Raw genomic sequence first — 20,000 nt, forward strand, 5'->3', positions numbered from 1 at the left:
TCCCAGAGAGATCTATAGGAAGAATAAAATGTAGATACTGGGTACTGGTTGGAATTTGGGTTTCCAGATAATAAATATCGAGGCGAGCATTTTTTTTTTTTTTTTTTTTTTTTGTCGGACTTGCACATATCGGCACATTTATAAGTGTTTTGTTTTGTTTCTACGTTTGCAGAACTTTGAAGAACAGCTGTTGACATCTGGTGCCATTCTTTCTGTGTGACTTCACCATGGAAAACAACAAAACCAGGTGGGATTTCTATCTTGTTTTATCTGACTCGGAAACTCCTCCCTGCCATACCTTGTTTGATACAACCAAGATACTATTCTAGCTAATGGCAGGAAGTTTTATTGACCTCGGGGAAATGGCTCGTGTTAAGAGGGTTGGGCCTTTTTCATGTATCGCTATTCTTTCTCTCTTCCTCAGCCAAAAGCCTCAGGACGAGAAGGTCCCCGAGAACTTCGATGAGGTTATTGATGAAGTTGGTTTTGGTGTGTGGCATTTACAGTTCGTCATCGGCGTCTGCCTTGGTACGTATCTACTTTTCTCTCTCTCTTTTTTTCATCCTAAATTAACCCATTCAACATCGGCGTCTACCTTGGTACGTATCTACTTTTCTCTCTCTTTTTTCATCCTAAATTAAACAAACATAATCTAACCTGAGCCATCCTAATCTACCGACCCATATTTTCAATTTATCTCTTTGCTTGGTTTTTCATAAATGGAGATATGTCATTATTTGTCTGTTTATTCATCAATTTATTTGTCTTTATCTTGCAAAAACTGCGTTCGATTTGACAGATTACATTGTCAGCTGTTGTTTTCGTTGCTGGCATCCGTTTGTTTAATTCATTTCACACACACACACACACACACACACACACACACACACACACACACACACACACACACACACACACACACACACACACACACACACACACACACACACACACCTCTCATGGCGCTGTGGTTAGAGCTCTGGCCTGCCACTACGGTGGTCCGGGTTCGATCCTCGCCCGGGGCTGAAATAATATCAGTATCGCAGCGCTGAGGGGTGTTACTCCAACTCTCGTGGGCGGGGAGTTGGGGGTGTGTGTGTGTGCAAGGTCATAGCATTACCCATAGATCGGACCTACGAGCTCTGAGCTCTCTTCCAGGAGGGAAATAGCTGTCGATCACGAGTACAACACGTGATCCAAAGACCAAGTGAATACACACATACACACATACACACACACACATATATATGTGTATATATATATATATACATATATATACATATATAATATATATATATATATATATACATATATATACATATATAATATATAACATTTTTAGAAACTCTGGCAAGGGATTCGAACCCTGACCACCCGGCAGAGCTTCTAAAAATGTTCAATCTGTCTTTAACATACACAACGTGTGTATATATATATATATATATATATATATATATATATATGTAAGTAAGTATATATATATATCTATATATATATATACGTATATATGTATATATATGTATATATATATATATATATATATATATGCAAAATAACCACAAGAGGAAGGAAACTTGTAGACAGTAAGTACTTCCGTATATTACATCATCAGACTAAATGACAGAGATACAGAGATGGGTTTAAATGTAAGTATCAGGTGACAACTATAGGAGGGGTAGGGGGGAGACAATACAATGTGAGGAGGGGGGATGACCTTGCCCTCTTCTTCACTTTGTTTGGCCCCCCCCCCCCCCTATGGTTGTCACCAGATACTTACATTTAAACCCAAATCTGTATCTCAGTCATTTAGTCTGAAGATGTAATATACGAAAGTACTTACTGTCTACAAGTTTCCTTTCTCCTGTGGTTATTTTGCATTTTTGTATCACGGTGATGTGATTAGTTGCATATATATATATATATATATATATATATATATATGTATATACATATATATATACATATATATATATATATACATATATACATACATATGCATATATACATATATATATATATATATATATATATATATATATATATATAAACTGGGGGAGGGAATCCGCTCAGTTTTTTTGAGAGAAGCGTCCGGTGTGATTCAGTAGTCCGATCCTGGTATGGCTTGGTTCTCCTGTCTCGTTTCCTCTTTTGACTCATGTTTTCCAGCTAGCGATTCCTCTTTTCCGCGCGTCTACTGGACCCCCACCCCCACCCCTGTGCATCGTGTCTCAAGCGGCCGTGGTCAGCTATCAACTGTTTGAGTCAACTTTTTTTTCAGTTTCATGACCCTTTTGCAAACTTCCTTGAAGCGTAATACTGATCGGGGTGATCCTGTGACCAGCTCGCCGTACAGGAAGTTCCTGGCGGTGCGTCCGTCGTGGTGCACGTGCCCAGTCATCGCAAGTGACGTTTTGGACATCGAGTGATCCCGTTTTCTCTAGCACTACCGCGTTGGTGACCTTGGCCTACTACGCACTGCGTAAGACACGTTGAAGGCGTACGTGTCTATGACTTATCACCGTTCCGAACGTTGTTGCCCCAGACTCTTCTGCTCAACTTGCCTTGACGGCGGCGGCTTTGGCGATGCGATTGGAGATTTTGGCATCGAGCGACAGTACTCGAATGTCTAATAAAAGTATTGGCTTACAACATTTCAGACTTCTCTAAAAAATATCATAAAACCACAAGAAAGGAGGAGACTACACGAGACCACAAGACCTACAACTTGGTAGTTCCAGGTCCTTACCACCTGTCATTCTTATCTATAATGTTATCTAATCTCTTAAAACAACCAATTTTTCAGGACTCACTACATGGTTACCAAGTCTATTCCATTCGTTGACTACTCAATTGGTAAACTAGTTCTTGCCTATTTCTTCTTAAATCTAAATTCGTCTAATTTAAATCCATTACTGCGAGTTCTGTCCTGCTGTCTTAATATGATGACCTTGACTGCATCACCTTCGTTAATCTCGTGTCCAGTTTTAAAATCATATTAACTCTAGTTCATCTATCATTCAGTTTTTCAGTACTTAGTGATAAAGTTTTAGTACAGAATAATACCTATACCACATTATTCTAGTCGAGATCACTTGTAGTCAAACGAATCCATAAAAGTTGATGATAATTTGACCAGTATGACGCTGGTGCGAGTTGTTTGGTCTGACTCAAACAAATCTACAAAAGTTGGCGATAATTTGCCCAGTGTGACGCTGGTGCGAGTTGTTTGGTCTGACTCAAACAAATCTACAAAAGTTGGCGATAATTTGCCCAGTGTGACGCTGGTGCGAGTTGTTTGGTCTGACTCAAACAAATCTACAAAAGTTGGCGATAATTTGCCCAGTGTGACGCTGGTGCGAGTTGTTTGGTATGACTCAAACAAATCTACAAAAGTTGGCGATAATTTGCCCAGTGTGACGCTGGTGCGAGTTGTTTGGTATGACTATCAATGAAACTTGAACGATATTTCGTTCCCGTTCCAGTGGTCTTCCAAGCGGGTCCTGTGGTTGTGGGTTCGACGTTCCAGGATGCTCCTATGGCGTTCCGATGTGCTGATGGCATTTCTTACGACGGTGCCGAAGGAGAAAGGTAAGTGACATCCCGTATCTTGTCCAAATTAAGCCAAGGGAAGATTTTCTTCCCAAGTGTTAAAGGATAAATGACCTGTTATATTTGTATTTCTCAAATATATTTTCCTTTCCTTTGATATGTTTCTACTTCCCTAATCACCCATTTCTTATTATTCCTCACTGCCACCCCCACAACTGTCCATTCACCCCTTCCCCCCCACAATAAAATATAAAAAAGAAATCAATCAAAAACGAAAATAAAATGAATACTCCATCTTGGGCCAGCCTTGCGTACGCGACACCCCACAACGAAACAAACTTCGACAACAATTGCTTTGCGAACTCCTTGCCAATCTTTATCGAGGTCAACGACACCCTGCACGTGGTTTCTAACGATCATGGGAATGAAGGCTCCAACTTCCTCCCTCCGTTGAAAGTCTTTGAGGAAAAACAGGATTCTGAGATTATGGAGGATATCCTGTGCAAGAATTTCGAGTACGACACTTCCCTCTTCCAGTCGACCTTTATGTCCGAGGTGAGTTCGAGGATTTACTTCTGATAGGTAAGATGATATAACGGCAGAATGATAAGCAGAGACATATGAGGTCGTATATGCACAAATAACCACGCACACGCATATGCACACACACACATACACACACACACACAATCTCTCTCTCTCTCTCAATCTCTTTCTCTCATTTTTTTTCTCTCTCATTCTCTCTCTCTCTCTCTCTCTCTCTATATATATATATATATATATATATATATATATGTATATATTTATATATATATGTATATATATATATATGTATATATTTATATATTTATATATATATATATATATATATATATATAATTGTTGCCTCTAATTTCACTGTAAACAGACCGATTGTGGTTGGCGACTATCCTCTGATCTTCACACAGATCTGTGAAGTTATAGTTCGGGACTGTTTCTGTATAACTGGGTTATAGTAGAAGGAGAAGGGGATAAATCACCGGCTGTTTGCTCTCCTTATGTGAAAAAGTGACATGGAAATAATTTCAGGGGATATATCTTGAGCCCGTTCTGAAGAACGAGTGCCATCCCCTCGGAGCTGCTTTTCTGGGTGGAGATGAGGATGTTGTGTGCGTGTGCTTGTGCGTGTGCGTTTAGTATTTATTGTTTAGTGTTGAATCGTGGCGTTCCATTCTTCTGATACTCTCCCCCACAGTACAACCTCGTCTGCGACAAGGCCCACCTGAAGCCGCTTTTCCAAATGCTCACGACGGTCGGCTACGCGTTAGGAAACATCGTAGGCGGCGTTCTGGGAGACAGGTAACCATTTCCTACAGAAGGAGACACGGCCGTGTCACGGTCTCGTGTATGACCCCTACAGATGGTGCTCAGGGTCGAGGACAAGCCCCGGACTTGGGAAGATGAGCCTGGCACCGGCACCAACAGACACTAACAGATGCCACGGTCTTGTGTTTGAATGAAGTGACATGCGGTGGTTTGGGCTTTTATCAGACATAGATCCTTCTACAATTGAGTCAATCCATATAATCAAAGACGGGAAAGTTTCATTGAAATCTAACACCTTGTTACAAAGGTTAGATTAAGAAACATTTTAACTATTTTTGCAAGCTAGTGGCAATGTCTTCCTCCCCACACCCTATGTTAGGTCATAAAATCACAATAAAGGCGTACTGCATGATAAAACCTAACCAAGGGAAGCCATGGCTAACACTGCTTTTGACTTGATATTGTATTCTGTCACTAACAACCAGTGCTTCTATCCTACGGGGCAATTACCACCAAAGACGTGGAGTCATAATGGTCTAGATATGGACCAAAAGGTCTCCTGTCGGCATGCTCCGCCTTTGTAATAATGATAGTAAAGGAGAGGTTTAGGCTGGGTAGCACGAAGGAGTGATAGTAGAAGTTACAAAATAGGACCTAAGGGTACTCTGAAATCTTGATCATAGTTTCTTTATCATAGTCCTTTTTCAGAGTTATTTCAAACACGTATGAATCCAGCAATATTATCCCAGATTATTCTTCGTAATTAGTGACTTAAATGCACACATAAGACGAAAATTTTATTTATGTTTTTTTTATAAACCATCTCTTTTGGTCTGCATATATGTACAAGTCCTCGTCCATTGCGCGATATGAGTAAGCCATGTTGTTATCATCCGTACCAATTTTATTCAAACAGTCCTTGTAGTTTATTCGTTAGTTACTTGAACAGTGGGAAGGTATACATTGCTTTCGATTAAACAGTATGTAGGCCTACTCGTACAGTGTTCTACACCTTCGCATCATGAATACTCCACATTTTGTTAAGATAGCGTTTGTAAACGTAAAACTAGAATCAGAATGGTTAGAAGGGTTTAGAAAGATCAGAAAAAGTTAATAATGAGAAAGCATTATAAGGTATGAATTGGACCCATTTTCTCACCTTTCTCCTTTGTAAAGTGATAACAACGACGTCTTTGAAAGGATACTCATAGAGGACGAACGTTAAACCAAGTTTCAGGATCGTTATGTTCTTCCCAACTGAAGCAAAAAAGTTTCATTTGAAGATCTAGATGCTAAATCTGGTGAGTTTGACCTGTTAGAAGAATAGTATTTGGTGCCAGCTGAACCTGAGAACAATAGATTATATCAAATTTTCCTAGTTTTGCTAGGTATGTAGGATAGGATCGATGATCATAAAACTCTGCTGGGTTATGGAATAGTAAACGCTCTCACTACTTTGTTTGTTTTTCTATTTTTCTATCTTTTTGTTTATTTATTTATTATTATTATTAGCAGAAGGGTCCAAAGTTAGAGAGCCGTTCAGGTTAACAAACCCAAGCATTCTTAAAAATTCAAGTTATGTAGGAAGAAAAGAAAGGAGAGAAACAAAAAGAGAGTGTAGAGAGCATTTTCCTCGCCTCTCATAATTCACATTAGTACCCTTTTGGAAGGTTTATCGTTCATAAAAACATCTATTACAGCATTTTGCGAAACATTTTGTAACAAATATGAAGTTTTCAGATACTTGTGTGTGATTCTTAACATCTCAAAGGTACACTAAAAAATCACTGTTGATTGGATTAAGAAAAGAAAGGAAATAACGATTTCCGTATATTTCGATCACTGGCTGTGATCCTATTCCGCTGAAGAGGATCACAGTAAGTGATCGAAATATACGGAAATCGTTATTTCCTTTCTTTTCTTAATCCAATCAAACAGTGGGTTTTTAGTGTATTTACTAATGTGTTACGACATTACTTGGCAGAGATCTCAAAGGTATTTAAAGGTTTTTAAAGATAACTGCATGTACTTCTAGACTTCTAAGTGCCCCCATCCCACCTTGAAACTAACAGGCCTTTCAAAGATCAACAGCTCACCACATCACCATACTTGTTTAGCTAGGCAGAAGGAGCATAAAATTGTCTATCAGTGAATCACACATTGCCATAAATTAAACAATCACCTATGTGGCAATATGGGGTCTAATGGGTATTCAAAGTCAGAACTCGTCCTCCCTCTGCCAGCTAGCCTAACAAGAAGGAGAATTAAATGAAGTGGTGAAAAGGTTTCCTAGACAGCATCACCAAGAATCCAAGGGCGCTGTTATGATGTCATCCAGGTGTGCAGGGTTCCAAGTGTTTATAGGTAAGCGCTCATTTTGATTTTCTTTGTTTAACTAAGGTTTGTTTACTGTGTTTTGTTGACCTATTTTTTGGATTATAATGGTGTATATCTATATGGATAATAATATCTGAATGGTGCATATGCTAACATGTTTCGTATTCCGATGTGCAATATTGGGATATCAATACTTTCAATTCTAGATTGTCAAGAAGCATATATCAAATCAAAGAAAGATTGTTCCGAAGAATTTCTGTTTTGTGCAAGAGTATCAGGAGGGATTTACTGTGCTTAGCGGGTGGCAGCTCAAACCTTAGATTAACTTACCACTAGGATTGTATTACGAATGGTGCCTTTCTAGAGTCGGAATTTACACCCAAGGATTAATTAGATTTGCTGATAGAAAAGGATGTAAATCTTAATCAAGGTTCTCTTTATATCCAATCCTTTCGCAACTGGTGGCGTAATAAGAGGCGTGCTAGTCTCGCATCCGCTTAGTTGTAGGTTCGAATCCCGCGCTTCTCTTCAATTCCCAGCAGTGATTGTTACCTGCCCAAACAGTCCGAGCGCATAACGCAAAGGTGACTTCTTTGGCCGAGGCTTTGCGCTTCCTGGCGTAGGTTCCCCACATTCTTCTTTCACTGAGTAAGGGGGTCCCCCGACACGGCAGACTATCCTTATGTACAAGTTGCCGTTATCAGTGGTAGGACTTGAGATAAACTTAATCATTTTGAAGTCCAGGGGAGGCGGAGGGGGTTGAGGGGGGGGGGAGTAGGTGATGAGGGGAGGGAGTAGGTGATGGGGAGCGGGGGGGGGGCCTCGGCTGAATGGGACCTGGTTATAATCAGAACAAAGCTTCGAGTTGTGAATATTATTGAGAGGGTCAGATAGCAGAAGCTCATGGGAATAGGCACAACCATAACAAAGATTTACTTTAACCCCATTCAACACTGCATAGGGGTTTCTTCAGGTTAATAAAATCCCCAGACGACAGGCAGGTGTGGTCCACAAGGCAGTACAAGAGTTAATTTCAGGACTTGATCGACCATCTTATGTTGTCACTAAAGATGAAGCCAGATTCGGCTCCACGCAGAAGAGCGGTTTTCTTCCATTACGTCCAGCATACAGTTTTTCTCTATCCAAAAAGAAAAAAAAAAAATCCTGGAAATTCTCAATATTCCAGGATTTTTTTCCATGTAATTTTTCGTTCTTTTCCGTATTTTCGAACTTGTCTGGACTAAATAATAAAGAACCATCTGCAACCATTTACATAGTCTCCGAGGACCACATCTTCAGGAAGTGCCCATCATCGTTATCAAATATGTCGTCCCCTCTTAAGCCAATGTTAACAATATAAACCCTATCGAGGAAGACCTGTCCAACTGATGGTTGTTCACTGACTTCTGCAGGATGGGAAGAAGGTTCACCTTCAGGTTTGGCTCGGTAATCTCCCTCGTCTCCACCTTCCTCATCGTCTTCATCCACCACCTGCCCACCACTCTCGCCCTCCGCTTCTTTGCCGGCCTCGCCTCTATGACCATGTTTAACTCCATCATGGCGGCCAGTAAGTTCTTCTACTATGTAGACAACCCTACTCCTATTTTTTTTTTCTTATCCGTTTTCTGTTTTTACTGTCGTCGTTTTTTTATTTTATCTAACGTCCTCCTTTTTCTTTACTTTATCTTCTCTCTATTTTTTTTTTTTTTTTTTTTTTTTTTTTTTGCGGACGACTATTCTGTAGTACTCTTACATTTGTGCCAGACATCTTGATTACCTTAAACTTCCTGAGACAGACCTTTTCACCATCATCATCATCCTTCTCCAGTGGTCGAAAACTTGCCCACCCGATACCGGGCACCTGCTGCGGTGGTCTGCGCCGGATTTCCGTATTACGTGGCCATTCTGTCCTTGTCCGGAATTGCGTACTTCGTCCGGAATTGGAGATACTTGCAGTACGTGACATGCGCTCCGGCCTTCCTGTACATCCCATTGTTCTTGTAAGTATATTGTAAAACGGTTTGCTTTATGGGTATTTTTGTCCTCAAATCAGTTTTGTTCTTTATCTTCTTGTGTGTATTTCTATTACCCATGTAAACTATTACCAATGTAATCATGTATGAAGAAAATCAAATAAAATGGAATGAAATAGAATTAAATAGAATCTGGACCTGTGTATTGTCGTGCAATAAGGCGCAGATGGAGGAAATTTTGAAAAATGTATTTCAGTTTTTGTCTTTTTATTCTATCTTATTTTGGTATAATTTCTATTATTATTGTTTTATCTTGTTTAACTCCATCTTATTCTATCTTGTTTTATGTTATTTCTGTGCAGCTTACTCGACGAGTCCCCGCGCTGGTTGGCAATGCGCAACAGGCGAGAAGAAACCGCTGAGGTTCTGCGCAAGGCGGCACTGCGCAACAAGGGGAAGATGCCTTCGGAGGACGCCCTCTACAGGACGATCGACAACATGCAGGAGTCTCCCAAGAAGACCGACCCCGAACTGGCGGGAGAACCTGCCGAGATCGCCGGTTCCGCCTTCGGGTGTCTTCACCCCTTCGTCGGTACTTCGTGGATGAGGAAAATCACCTTCTTGCCCTCTATCGCTTTCTTCCTACAGTGCCTCGTCTACATCGGGGTTCCTCTGAACGTGCACAACTTCGACGGGTAGGTTCTCATCTTCTCCTTCGTTTTGTTCAATAAAAATCTACATACTATGTCACTGGAATGAGTACATATATTATGTGAACTTCTATCATCTCTAATACATGTAAAGATACCTTGACAAAAATACGGTATTGTAGGACCTAACTATATTTCAGTAGGCTTTTTTTCATAAAAGTATTTTCTTTAAAGTACTAACTTCGGTTCAGTTATCAACCTTTTTGGTGGGGGGGAAGAGGTTGCCAACAGTTGACAGAATTTTCATTATCTTTCTAGTTTTCAACATTTTTGTTATCTTCAATTCTCAGGTCTCCGTTCGTGTACGTAGCCATCACCGCTGTGGCCCAAATGGTCGCTGCCGTTGTGGCTCCCATCATGGCTGGACGATTCAGCAGAACAAAGCTTCTCGCTGCCCTGTCAGTTGCCATGGGAACCGCTAGCCTCGTCTCCCTTGCCATCCCCAAAGGTAATAAATAAATAGATGAATAAATAAATGAATAAGTAAATAAGTAAATAAATAAATAAATAAATAAATAAATGAATAAATAAATGAATAAATCAATAAATGAATAAATGAATAAATGAATAAATGAATAAATGAATAAATAAATGAATAAATCAATAAATAGATAAATAAATGAATAAATAAGTAAATAAATTACAATTTATATATTTCTGTTTCTCACATACATGGATTTTGACTCCTATTTCCCGTTGTGCACTGGTTCGATATCTTATCTTTTGTGTTCTTTTTTTTCTTTTTCTCCTTAGACCAAGTCTGGGCTGCGTGGCTTATGATGTCGTTAAGCATGGCGCTCGTGGCATCAGCTTATATGGTAAGTTAAGAAAAAAATCCGTAATTTAAACAATGAATTGATGAACAATTTTCGCTAAGCTACTGCTTTCTGCAGCTGAAGGAGTCACGTTTGTCCTGCGCCAAATGAAATATGTACACATATTACAAAAGATTATAATTACAAAAGATTATAAAGGAAGGTTCATGCCGGCAGACCTTTTGGTTCATAACTAGGTCGGATGCGATAAAGAACAAAATAAAGTAAATACATAAAATATATGAATAGATAATGACTATTTATAAAAAAAAAATTACATCACATCTATACAGCATACACACGTAATTATACATACATACATACATATACATATATATATATATATGTATATATATATATAAATATGTATGTATATATATATGTATATATATACATATATATATATATATGTATATATATATATATATATATATGTATAATTACATATACTGTATATGTATATATACACATATAATATATGTATATATTTAAATTTCAGATCAATTTCACGTACTTGCCTGAATTGTATCCTACTTGTATTCGAGGGAAAGGCACTGCATTCTGTACATTCGTCGGCCACTGCAGTTACATCTTGGCTCCTTACATCACCGACGTACTGGTAAGGTCCTCCTCAATAATTTGCCCTCCAAATTACTGGTAAGGTCCTCCTCAATAACTTGCCCTCCAAATTACTGAATTCCTCTCCCCGTGGTGATTTGTGCTATGTCGAGTTATTCGGACGGTCTACCATGTACAGTTGCCTCTAGTTCTATCGTTCTTCATTAATATCTTACTAGCACCCCTTTTACTTTCTAGAAGTATTACCTTTTAAGTTTTTTTTTTTTTTGGGGGGGGGGTAAGAAAGTTCCTGTATTACCTTGACGTCTACAACTTGTATGTTTTAAGCAGGAAAGGTAACAGATTAATAAGCGGTGACTATACAAGTAGCAGTCTTTTTCCTTTCACATAACCTGAAAGATCATGAAAAAAGATTAAAGTACAGACTTTTCTCTCTATTAGGAAATCCCCGAAATTCGAAACTCCCCAATATTGGGAACAAAGCTTTCCAAATCTAGAAACTCCCAGAGACCAAAAGCACTTTCCAAAAGGCGTTTTCTTCCCGATTTTTTTTTTTTTTTCCAGTAGGAAAAACAATCTGTTTATTCTAAACATAACCTAAAGATAACACAAATCAGTATGGGAGTTGATATCGTTATAACCATCTTTAACCCCGTTGCTACCAAAGGAGGACATGTGCACCTGAATAGAATCGCCTGGCGACAACTCTATCGGAGTCGAATACAGGCGATAAAAGTCCTAACTACAATGATTGATATGATATAACCTTTCTGGTGTAGATTATAAGTTAACTTAACTATCCTGGCCCAATCTAACTTTACCTATCCCCAGCCTTAACTATCTTGATCAAATTTACCCTAAACTACTCGAAGCAAAACCATTTAAAGCCAACTATGGGTCTAGATAATCCAAGGCAAGACAAGGCTAAGCCAAGAAAACCTAGATAAAGTAAGTCAAACCAAACCAAGACAACCAAAGCTAAATTAGGTTAATCTAATCGTATCTAACCTAAGCTGCAATTGCTCCCATAGCAACTAAAGAGAATGCTTTAACGATTACATTGTTTTTCGTAGGCAATTGACAGTCAAATCCAACTTCATTTTTCATACCTCCTTCAACACAACTGAAACATGGCTCGATTACCCTCGTTATTTTTTGTAGGCTACCTTGAGTCCAATTCGTACACCAATTCGTACACCTTACCTATCGTAGATGTTCTTTATCTATGTATTAGCACCCTCATTGTTTTTCGTAGGCCACCCTCAGCCCAATTCGTATACGCCTTAATGGCCACCTTACCTTTCGTAGGTCTCCTTCAACCCTATCGTCCCCAACGTGGTCTTCGGGGCTTGCGGGATTGCAGCGGCCACCGTTTACCCGTTCCTTCCAGAAACCAGCAACCTGCCCCTCTGCGAAACGGTCGAACAGGTAGAGAAGAGAGGCAAAGGAGGGTCTGCAAATTGATCACCAGATCCTCCATATCTACATCACAAAGCACGCACTCTTCATCGCATCAAGACTTGGTAGGCGTTGCTCTTCTACAGGGAGAGGCGTCGAAAGCGTATTCTGGATCGGCCAAGCTGGATCGATTTGGATGGGTCTGGCTTGATCCACGACGAAGCTGGATCAGCATGTGACTAACCTGGATCAAACGACAGAGATAGAATCTTATTAAAAGGGAAATATATATATATATATATATATATATATATATATAATATGTATATATATGTATATATATATATATATATATATACATACATATACACGTATATATATATATTATGTATATACACACGTGTATATATATATATATATATAAATATATATATACATATATATACATATATATCTATATATATATATATGTATATATACATATATATACATATATATATATATATATACATATATATACTATATATATATATATGTGTGTGTGTGTGTGTGTGTGTGTGTGTGTGTGTGTGTGTGTGTGTGTGTGATACAGGTACATACCTACAGCGTTCGTACTAGAATACGCTCAGTCTTCCATTTCATTAACCTTGGAAGCCATTTCTCGACTGTTTCGCAAAATCAAACCGCTGCCTGCTGCATTTGATCTAATTAAGCAATATTTATGTATTTATATATAATTTATATATATGTATACACACACACATTATATATATATATATATATATATGTATATATATGTATGTATATATATAAATACATATGTATATATATACATATATGTATATATATATATATATATTCACTCTCGCACACAGACACACACTCACACACTTACACACACACACACACACACACACACACACACACACACACACACACACACACACACACACAAACATACACACATATATATTTATATGTATATATATATATATATATATATATTATTTATTTATTTATATATATATACATATATATATAAAATACGTGTGTGTGTGTGTGTGTGTGTGTGTGTTTGTGTGTGGGGTGGTATGGGTGTATGCATAAATACGCGCACACATAAACACATAAACACACAAACACACACACACATGCACGCAAAAATGCACATAAACACACATACATTCATTAATGCCAATATAAATACATATATACATACAGAAAATACTGCAGCCAAATCGGTTTGTTCATGAAACTTCATTTCATATGTTAGGGGAAACTTTTTTTCTATATGTTAGTGGAAAACTCTTCACCCTTTATAAACTAAGTTAATAGTAATCAATATATACTTATATGTATCAGAAATGTTTTAATTTCAATTTCCTATTTCTCTGGTGTCTGATGAAAGTAGTACAGTAGATGATAGAATTTTTTAATACAAGCCCACCGGCTTCGCCGGCCAGGCTCCGCCTGGGGGCTTGGCCTGCGGCGCTGCTCGCTTCGCTTCCGGGCGCTTCGCGCCCTGGGGCTTCGCCCCTGTTTTAACCCTTTAATATGCTTAGGACATTAAAAGATTGAATAAGTTATACGCTTTTTATTTACTGAAAACATCATTCTCGAATACATTTTCTCTTCGGGGAAAGCAGACAAACCTCATCCTCTTCCGAAGGCTGTTCTTCTTGGTCAACCTCTTCTTTCTCTTCTTCAGGTTCCCGCTTTCTCTTTGGGGATCTGCTCGCCTCGGAGCCCTTTTCATCATCGTCATCGGATGACTCGTCAGTCATATTAGTCATATGTTCCTCTATCATCTTCTTTATTTTCGACAATAGATCTTCACTTGCTCCTTTCTTGTTGCTGGAAACCTCCTTCACATCATCCTCCCCGTACCAATCCGGCATAATCATCTTGACCCAATCGTCTTCTGAGATCTTGTGGATATCTTCTGGGATGTTGTTAGTCCTTTCAGACTCGTCGGCCTCCTCAGGAATGAGTGAAGCAGCAACTAAAGCCTCTTCTGTGGGACCTTCCTCATCCTCTTCTCCCACATGGGCTTCAAACAATTCTTTATATACCACATTTACAGCAGGACGGCGTCTAACGTCATTTCCTACCTTGCGCCAGCCCGTATAATACACCAAAGCATCCCAATTTGTTACCCTAGAACAGGCTACATACAACTGTCCGTGTGCGAAGCACTGTACCGAGTCCAGCAACAGTCCACAACGATCAAAAGTTTGTCCCTGACTCTTGTTGATAGTCATGACGTAGCTTAACTTGATAGGAAATTGCTTACGCTTGAATGGGACAGGGGTATCTTGGGCCTCTAACACGACCCGCGGGATCAAGACTTGCTCGCCCCGATATGTTCCTCCTAATATTTTGCCCACAACAACGTGTTTCTTGAGATTAGTAATCATTAAACGGGTTCCGTTGCATATCCTAGGAGGACAAATGTTCCTCATTACCATGACAATACAGCCAATCTTCAACCTCAAGTCGTGCAGCGGCACCGACGGGCTGCACATGGAGTTGAAAACAGAGGCTTGTACGTCGGGTTCTGGATCCGACGGCGTGTCAACGCTGTAATAGACGACCTCCTTCTCCTCGTTGAGATCGTAGATGAGTTGATTGACGCAGCCGACATCGTCGTTAGTGGGCGAGACTATCGATCTCTTCTCGAAGTAGGAGAGGTTCAAGTGGTTTGCCTTCAAATCGTCGTAAACCTTGAAAACCAACTCCTCCCGCGAATTTGCTCGTACCCCGAAACCTTTCTCAAAGAAGAGCTCGCCGGCATCGCGAGTCCCCAGCGACAAAAGTTGCTTCGCAAACTTGTTATTCTTGACATCGTCCTTCTTGAGACGAACGTTTTCTGTTAGTTCTAGCTTGGTGAGCCCGTCCCACATGTAGCTCGACTTGATGCAGTAGGCTAGCTCCTCCGTCTTCCCTCCATTTCTTATGACCGGTAAGATCTGGCGAAAGTCTCCTGCGCAGACAAACACTTTTCCTCCCATGAAATCGTCGTTATCCATGATATCTCGGAGAGTGATATCTACGGCAGTCAGCATATTCTTGTTGGCCATCACGACTTCGTCCCAGACGATCAGCTGAGTCTGCTGCAGAAGCCTCGCCAATTCCGTGTTCTTGTTGATGCTACACGCCCTAGTCTCGTCATACTCCATCAAGGGTATTTTGAACATGTTATGGGCCGTGCGGCCCCCAGAGAGGACTGTAGCCGCAATCCCGGATGAGGCTACCGCCAAGGCAACCTTCCCCTGTGAACGGACCGTATCGATCAATAGATTCAAAACGAAAGACTTGCCAGTTCCGCCAGCGGCGTTGACAAACACACCATTGTTCCTGTAACGGTGACTATTCTCGACTCGATACATGACAGTGTCATAGACTTGCCGCTGCTTGTCGTTGAGAAGCTTAACTTTTTCCTCCACAGACTCCTTCAACTTTTGTTTGTTATATGCCTTCTCTCTCCTGATGAGATTGGAGGGGCGTACGCCCCCTCTAGAAGCAGGGAGACCGTATTGGGTGATTGAACCCCCTCCACAATTAAGCACGTGTTGCTGGATGTCATCCAGGGCATCCAGGTAGATTTCGTCGTTGTAATCTGTTAGGTTTGCCATGTTCAAGTAATCGCTGGAAAAATAGTCCTTTATCTCTTCCCATATCTCGGACTGGTCCTCGAGGTCAGAAAAGACCAACATACTGGCATAGGTTTCTCTGAGTTGTCTCCTGTCGTTTGTGTGGTTAATGATCTCCATTATGGTGTCTTTCCAGGTGGCTTCGTCGGTTAACAACCCTAGGGCCTTCACAGCTTCGCGATTAGTTTCGTACATGACGCCGTTTACTGTTCTGAGGTCTTCGTACGACTTGGGACCCTTTTTATGGGTTAGCAGCAACCTGAGGTAAAAGAGCTCTACGGTTTTTGTGGTTACAGCACGTATGCGTCCGAGACTGTATGTATTTCCGTTACGTTCTTCCCATATAGTCTCCTGAAGATTATATACGTAGTGGAGCGGTAATTGGTGATAGTATAACGTTCTCGCAAACTCGTCCTTCTGGCAAAGCTTGAAAAAAGCAGTTAGCTGGGTATCGGCCTTGGCCTTTCTGGCAATTTGAGCCGCCGTCATACGCTCGTTGTAGAAGATGGCTTTCTCGCCCTCTAGGTGTAGATCCAGCATAAACACCGGAGGGTAGCACTTGTGGATGTCGAACTTGAAGATCTTCCACGCAGCCTCGTTAGAGTTGACATATCTGGCCTCTTGATAATTTTTAACCTCGTTGACGACTCGGTTGTCTTCTTCTCCCGTCGTCTTTGTGAACAACACCTTGTCCGACCCCTTGTTCACGTACTTTGTGACGTAGGCTATAGCCTTTATAGAATTGGAACATTCGACGTTGATGTGTGCATCGTATTTTATACAAAGATAAGGGTTGTAAGGGACAACCCAAGTATTGTCTACGGTAACGGGGCCGTCCTTCAGCTTCAATTTGAAGGAGTTACCTCCTTCTCCTATGGAACGTCTGACGTACTCGGGATAACCGCTGTTTCCAAAGAGCAGCTCATTTCTGCACGTCTTGGGGAATCCTTTGCCACACTGCCCGGGTTTCTTGCTCTTTACTTGGCAACACAGTTGTGATTCGTCATAACCCTTGCAGGGTCCGTGTATCATGCACCGAGTGACGGTGTCGTAGAGCCTCGGCTCCTTTTCCTTGTCGGGTATCTCGGCTCTTATGACTTGCTCTACAGTATCCGCGATGACGCGAACAGCCATCCACAATAGTATGTGGGCGTGCGGCAAGCCGCGTTTCTGCCATTCTACACTATAGAGATAAGCTTTGACGGCCCCGAAGGCCTTTTTGTGTATCAGGTCGTCCATTAGGCTATCCAGCTTCAGCTTGAAGATCCTGCTCATAAGATCCGGCCTGTCGGCCCCTTGGGTCCCTGGTCCGCCAAATTTCTTCACCACCTCTAACACCTCCGGCCATCTAGGGTTCATAGTGAAGGTTATGAAGTAGTCGGGCGACCCGTAGGCCGTAACGTAGGCCAGGGCATCCTGTTGGCGCTCTTTCATGTATCTGGGCCCTCCAACAAACGACGGTGAGAGCACTATGCGTTGCCCGACACCACTTTTGTCGGCAGAGCTCAGCACGTCGGCCCTCTCCTTGCGCATGCCGGAGTGTTGGTGCTCAAAATAACACAACCGGCTAGACTCGATTTTTACGTAGTTATCGACCACAAACTGCTGGAACAACCGACGGCATTTTGTGATGTGGTTGAAGATCCCTTCTCTCTCCATGTAAAGGGCCGAGTAGTACATGAGCGCAGTCAGTCTTTTGGCGGAGCCATTCTTTTCCATATTCAAGCTGTAACCTTTGTCTCCGTTGGGGATCAACATGGGATACTGGAAGAGATCGTAGAAGTAGTTGGTAGAGCTAATCATCTTGATGGCATATTTCGAATCGGGCAGAGGCGACGCTATTCTGACCTTCAAAGTATCGGTATCTGGACCCAGGTTGACTATCGCCCCTACTTGGCAGGAAGCCGTCGGTAGATGGTAGACGCCCTTGTGTTCCCTGGTGGAGACGTTTTCTGCTGTCTTAAGAGTGATGGTAACGTCTGGCAAAGAGCTGTGCTGAGTAACGTAAGCCTGGACCAGCTTCGCTGACGTCTCCGCCTCTTTGAGGATTTCCCTCAGCGCAGCGTTGTTGTTAACCAAATACGTGTATAACAGATCTATAATTCCCTCATTCCTTCGGTATTGTTCGTCCTCGCGTTTCCTACGCTTAGACGTCTCGGGACTCTCGCCGTCTTTATTTCTGTAGGTAAACCTGTTGCAGCGTAGTTTTAATTGCTGTTCCTTGTCGTGGTAGAAGTACAAATCCAGGAAATTTACTGCAGATTTCCAAAACGTTTTCCTTGACGTTGGATCTTTGAGACCCAAACGACTGCTGTCGTCTTCCGTAATCATCAAGTTAGGCTTCATGCCACCCAGACGGTGGTAAATTTTACCCTGGATTTTGTAGAAGATTGCAGACTCTCTTTTGTCCTCCAAGGTCCCCGAGGACGCAAAGGACGTAAAAGAGAAGATACTGTTAAACCCTACGATGTTATCAAGAAAGTGGATCGACAGTTTGGAGGAACCGTCGTAGAAGCCTTTGATGTTATCGCCCAGGGGTGACAACTCGTATATTGCCTTGGGTGTTTTTCCTCCGTTACAACATAACGTCTTTCGTTCTCTCTTGAAGAGTAACGCTTGGCAGTGCTTGCATCTATAGGCGCCCATCTCGCCTACCGAGTGCTGAGGCACCTTGGCTTCGCTGGTTTCAGAGATGTAACCGCAAAACGTGCTGAGCATTCGCTCTTTCATCTCTAGGAACACGGGTTTCTTACTGCGTTCTTCACGCGCTTCGCGCACACTGGCTATTCTTTCTAGGACTCCAGCACGAACTTCTTCGTCCTCGGACGGTTTGGGAATGATGGCACAGGAGAGAAAACCGCCAGCGGGAATCTTTGCACGCAATCTCATGAGCTTGATTTCATTCTTAATATCTCTAGACATCTTGACTTCTTTAGTTATTTCAGCTTTTGTCCGCTTGGGGCGCCTTTGTCTAACTTCACGGTTTTGAGCCTTGAGCTCTTTGAGGCTTTGCCTTTGCTCTGCTAGTGTGTCACCAGCAGGTGCGGCGGCGGAGACAATTTTCTCCGTTTCCATGTCTGCAGACGTGACAGGATGTTGCTCTTCTATTATGGTTTGAGGAGAGGGACTACTCTCAAACTCCTCGAGCTTCGCTCTGGCAGGTCCCGCAGTTTGTTCTTGCTCTTCTTCTCCTTCTTCGACAATCATGGGAACGCTTTCTTCTTCCTTTTTTGGCTCGGGGGCTCGTTTTCGAGCTGTTTTTATGGCGTAGGCTTTCGCCTTTTGAATGCGTTTTTGTGTCCCTAAACTCGTACAGAGATAGTGTTTCTGGTAGTCTGTGTGATCAGACCTACCTCCGTTTTTGGTGAAGTTCTTATAGCCAGCGAAGTAGTGTTTGATGAAACTTTCTACCCTTTCTTCGGAAATCTCTCCACTATAGGGCTCCAAGGAATCAAGCAAACCTTCGTCGTAGACGTAATTTTTCTGTTCTTTCAGGAGCTCGTTAAAGGCTATCGCCTTTCTCTGGAATAACTTTATCTCCTCTTTTACTTGAAACTTCTTTGTTTGGCTGTCGTCATAGAGGCTAGGAAACTTCTCCTTATGTTCACTTTTTAGAGCTTTAGTCTTCTCGTTGTTTAACTCCTTCTTGTCGAGCTTCTTCTTCTCCGTTACCCATTTCCA

General features: G+C 41.3%; 1 protein-coding gene across 1 annotated transcript in view; it reads left to right on the forward strand.

The window, feature by feature from the left end:
• Positions 1-12,943, forward strand: part of LOC143036709 (organic cation transporter protein-like) — a 15,475-nt gene extending 2,532 nt beyond the window's left edge. Inside the window, exons 2-13 of the mRNA XM_076204340.1 lie at positions 173-247; positions 425-528; positions 3,483-3,588; positions 3,855-4,104; positions 4,784-4,887; positions 8,604-8,758; positions 9,020-9,191; positions 9,527-9,859; positions 10,165-10,322; positions 10,628-10,692; positions 11,189-11,308; positions 12,577-12,943. Coding sequence (XP_076060455.1) covers positions 228-247; positions 425-528; positions 3,483-3,588; positions 3,855-4,104; positions 4,784-4,887; positions 8,604-8,758; positions 9,020-9,191; positions 9,527-9,859; positions 10,165-10,322; positions 10,628-10,692; positions 11,189-11,308; positions 12,577-12,732 — 1,743 coding nt within the window. The 5' untranslated portion in view covers positions 173-227 and the 3' untranslated portion in view covers positions 12,733-12,943. The remainder of the gene's footprint in view (positions 1-172; positions 248-424; positions 529-3,482; positions 3,589-3,854; positions 4,105-4,783; positions 4,888-8,603; positions 8,759-9,019; positions 9,192-9,526; positions 9,860-10,164; positions 10,323-10,627; positions 10,693-11,188; positions 11,309-12,576) is intronic.
• Positions 12,944-20,000: the final 7,057 nt, after the last annotated feature.

The sequence above is a fragment of the Oratosquilla oratoria genome, chromosome 21 (assembly GCF_046742065.1).
Source record: "Oratosquilla oratoria isolate Oo_2021 chromosome 21, ASM4674206v1, whole genome shotgun sequence".
Classification (NCBI taxonomy): Eukaryota; Metazoa; Arthropoda; class Malacostraca; order Stomatopoda; family Squillidae; genus Oratosquilla; species Oratosquilla oratoria.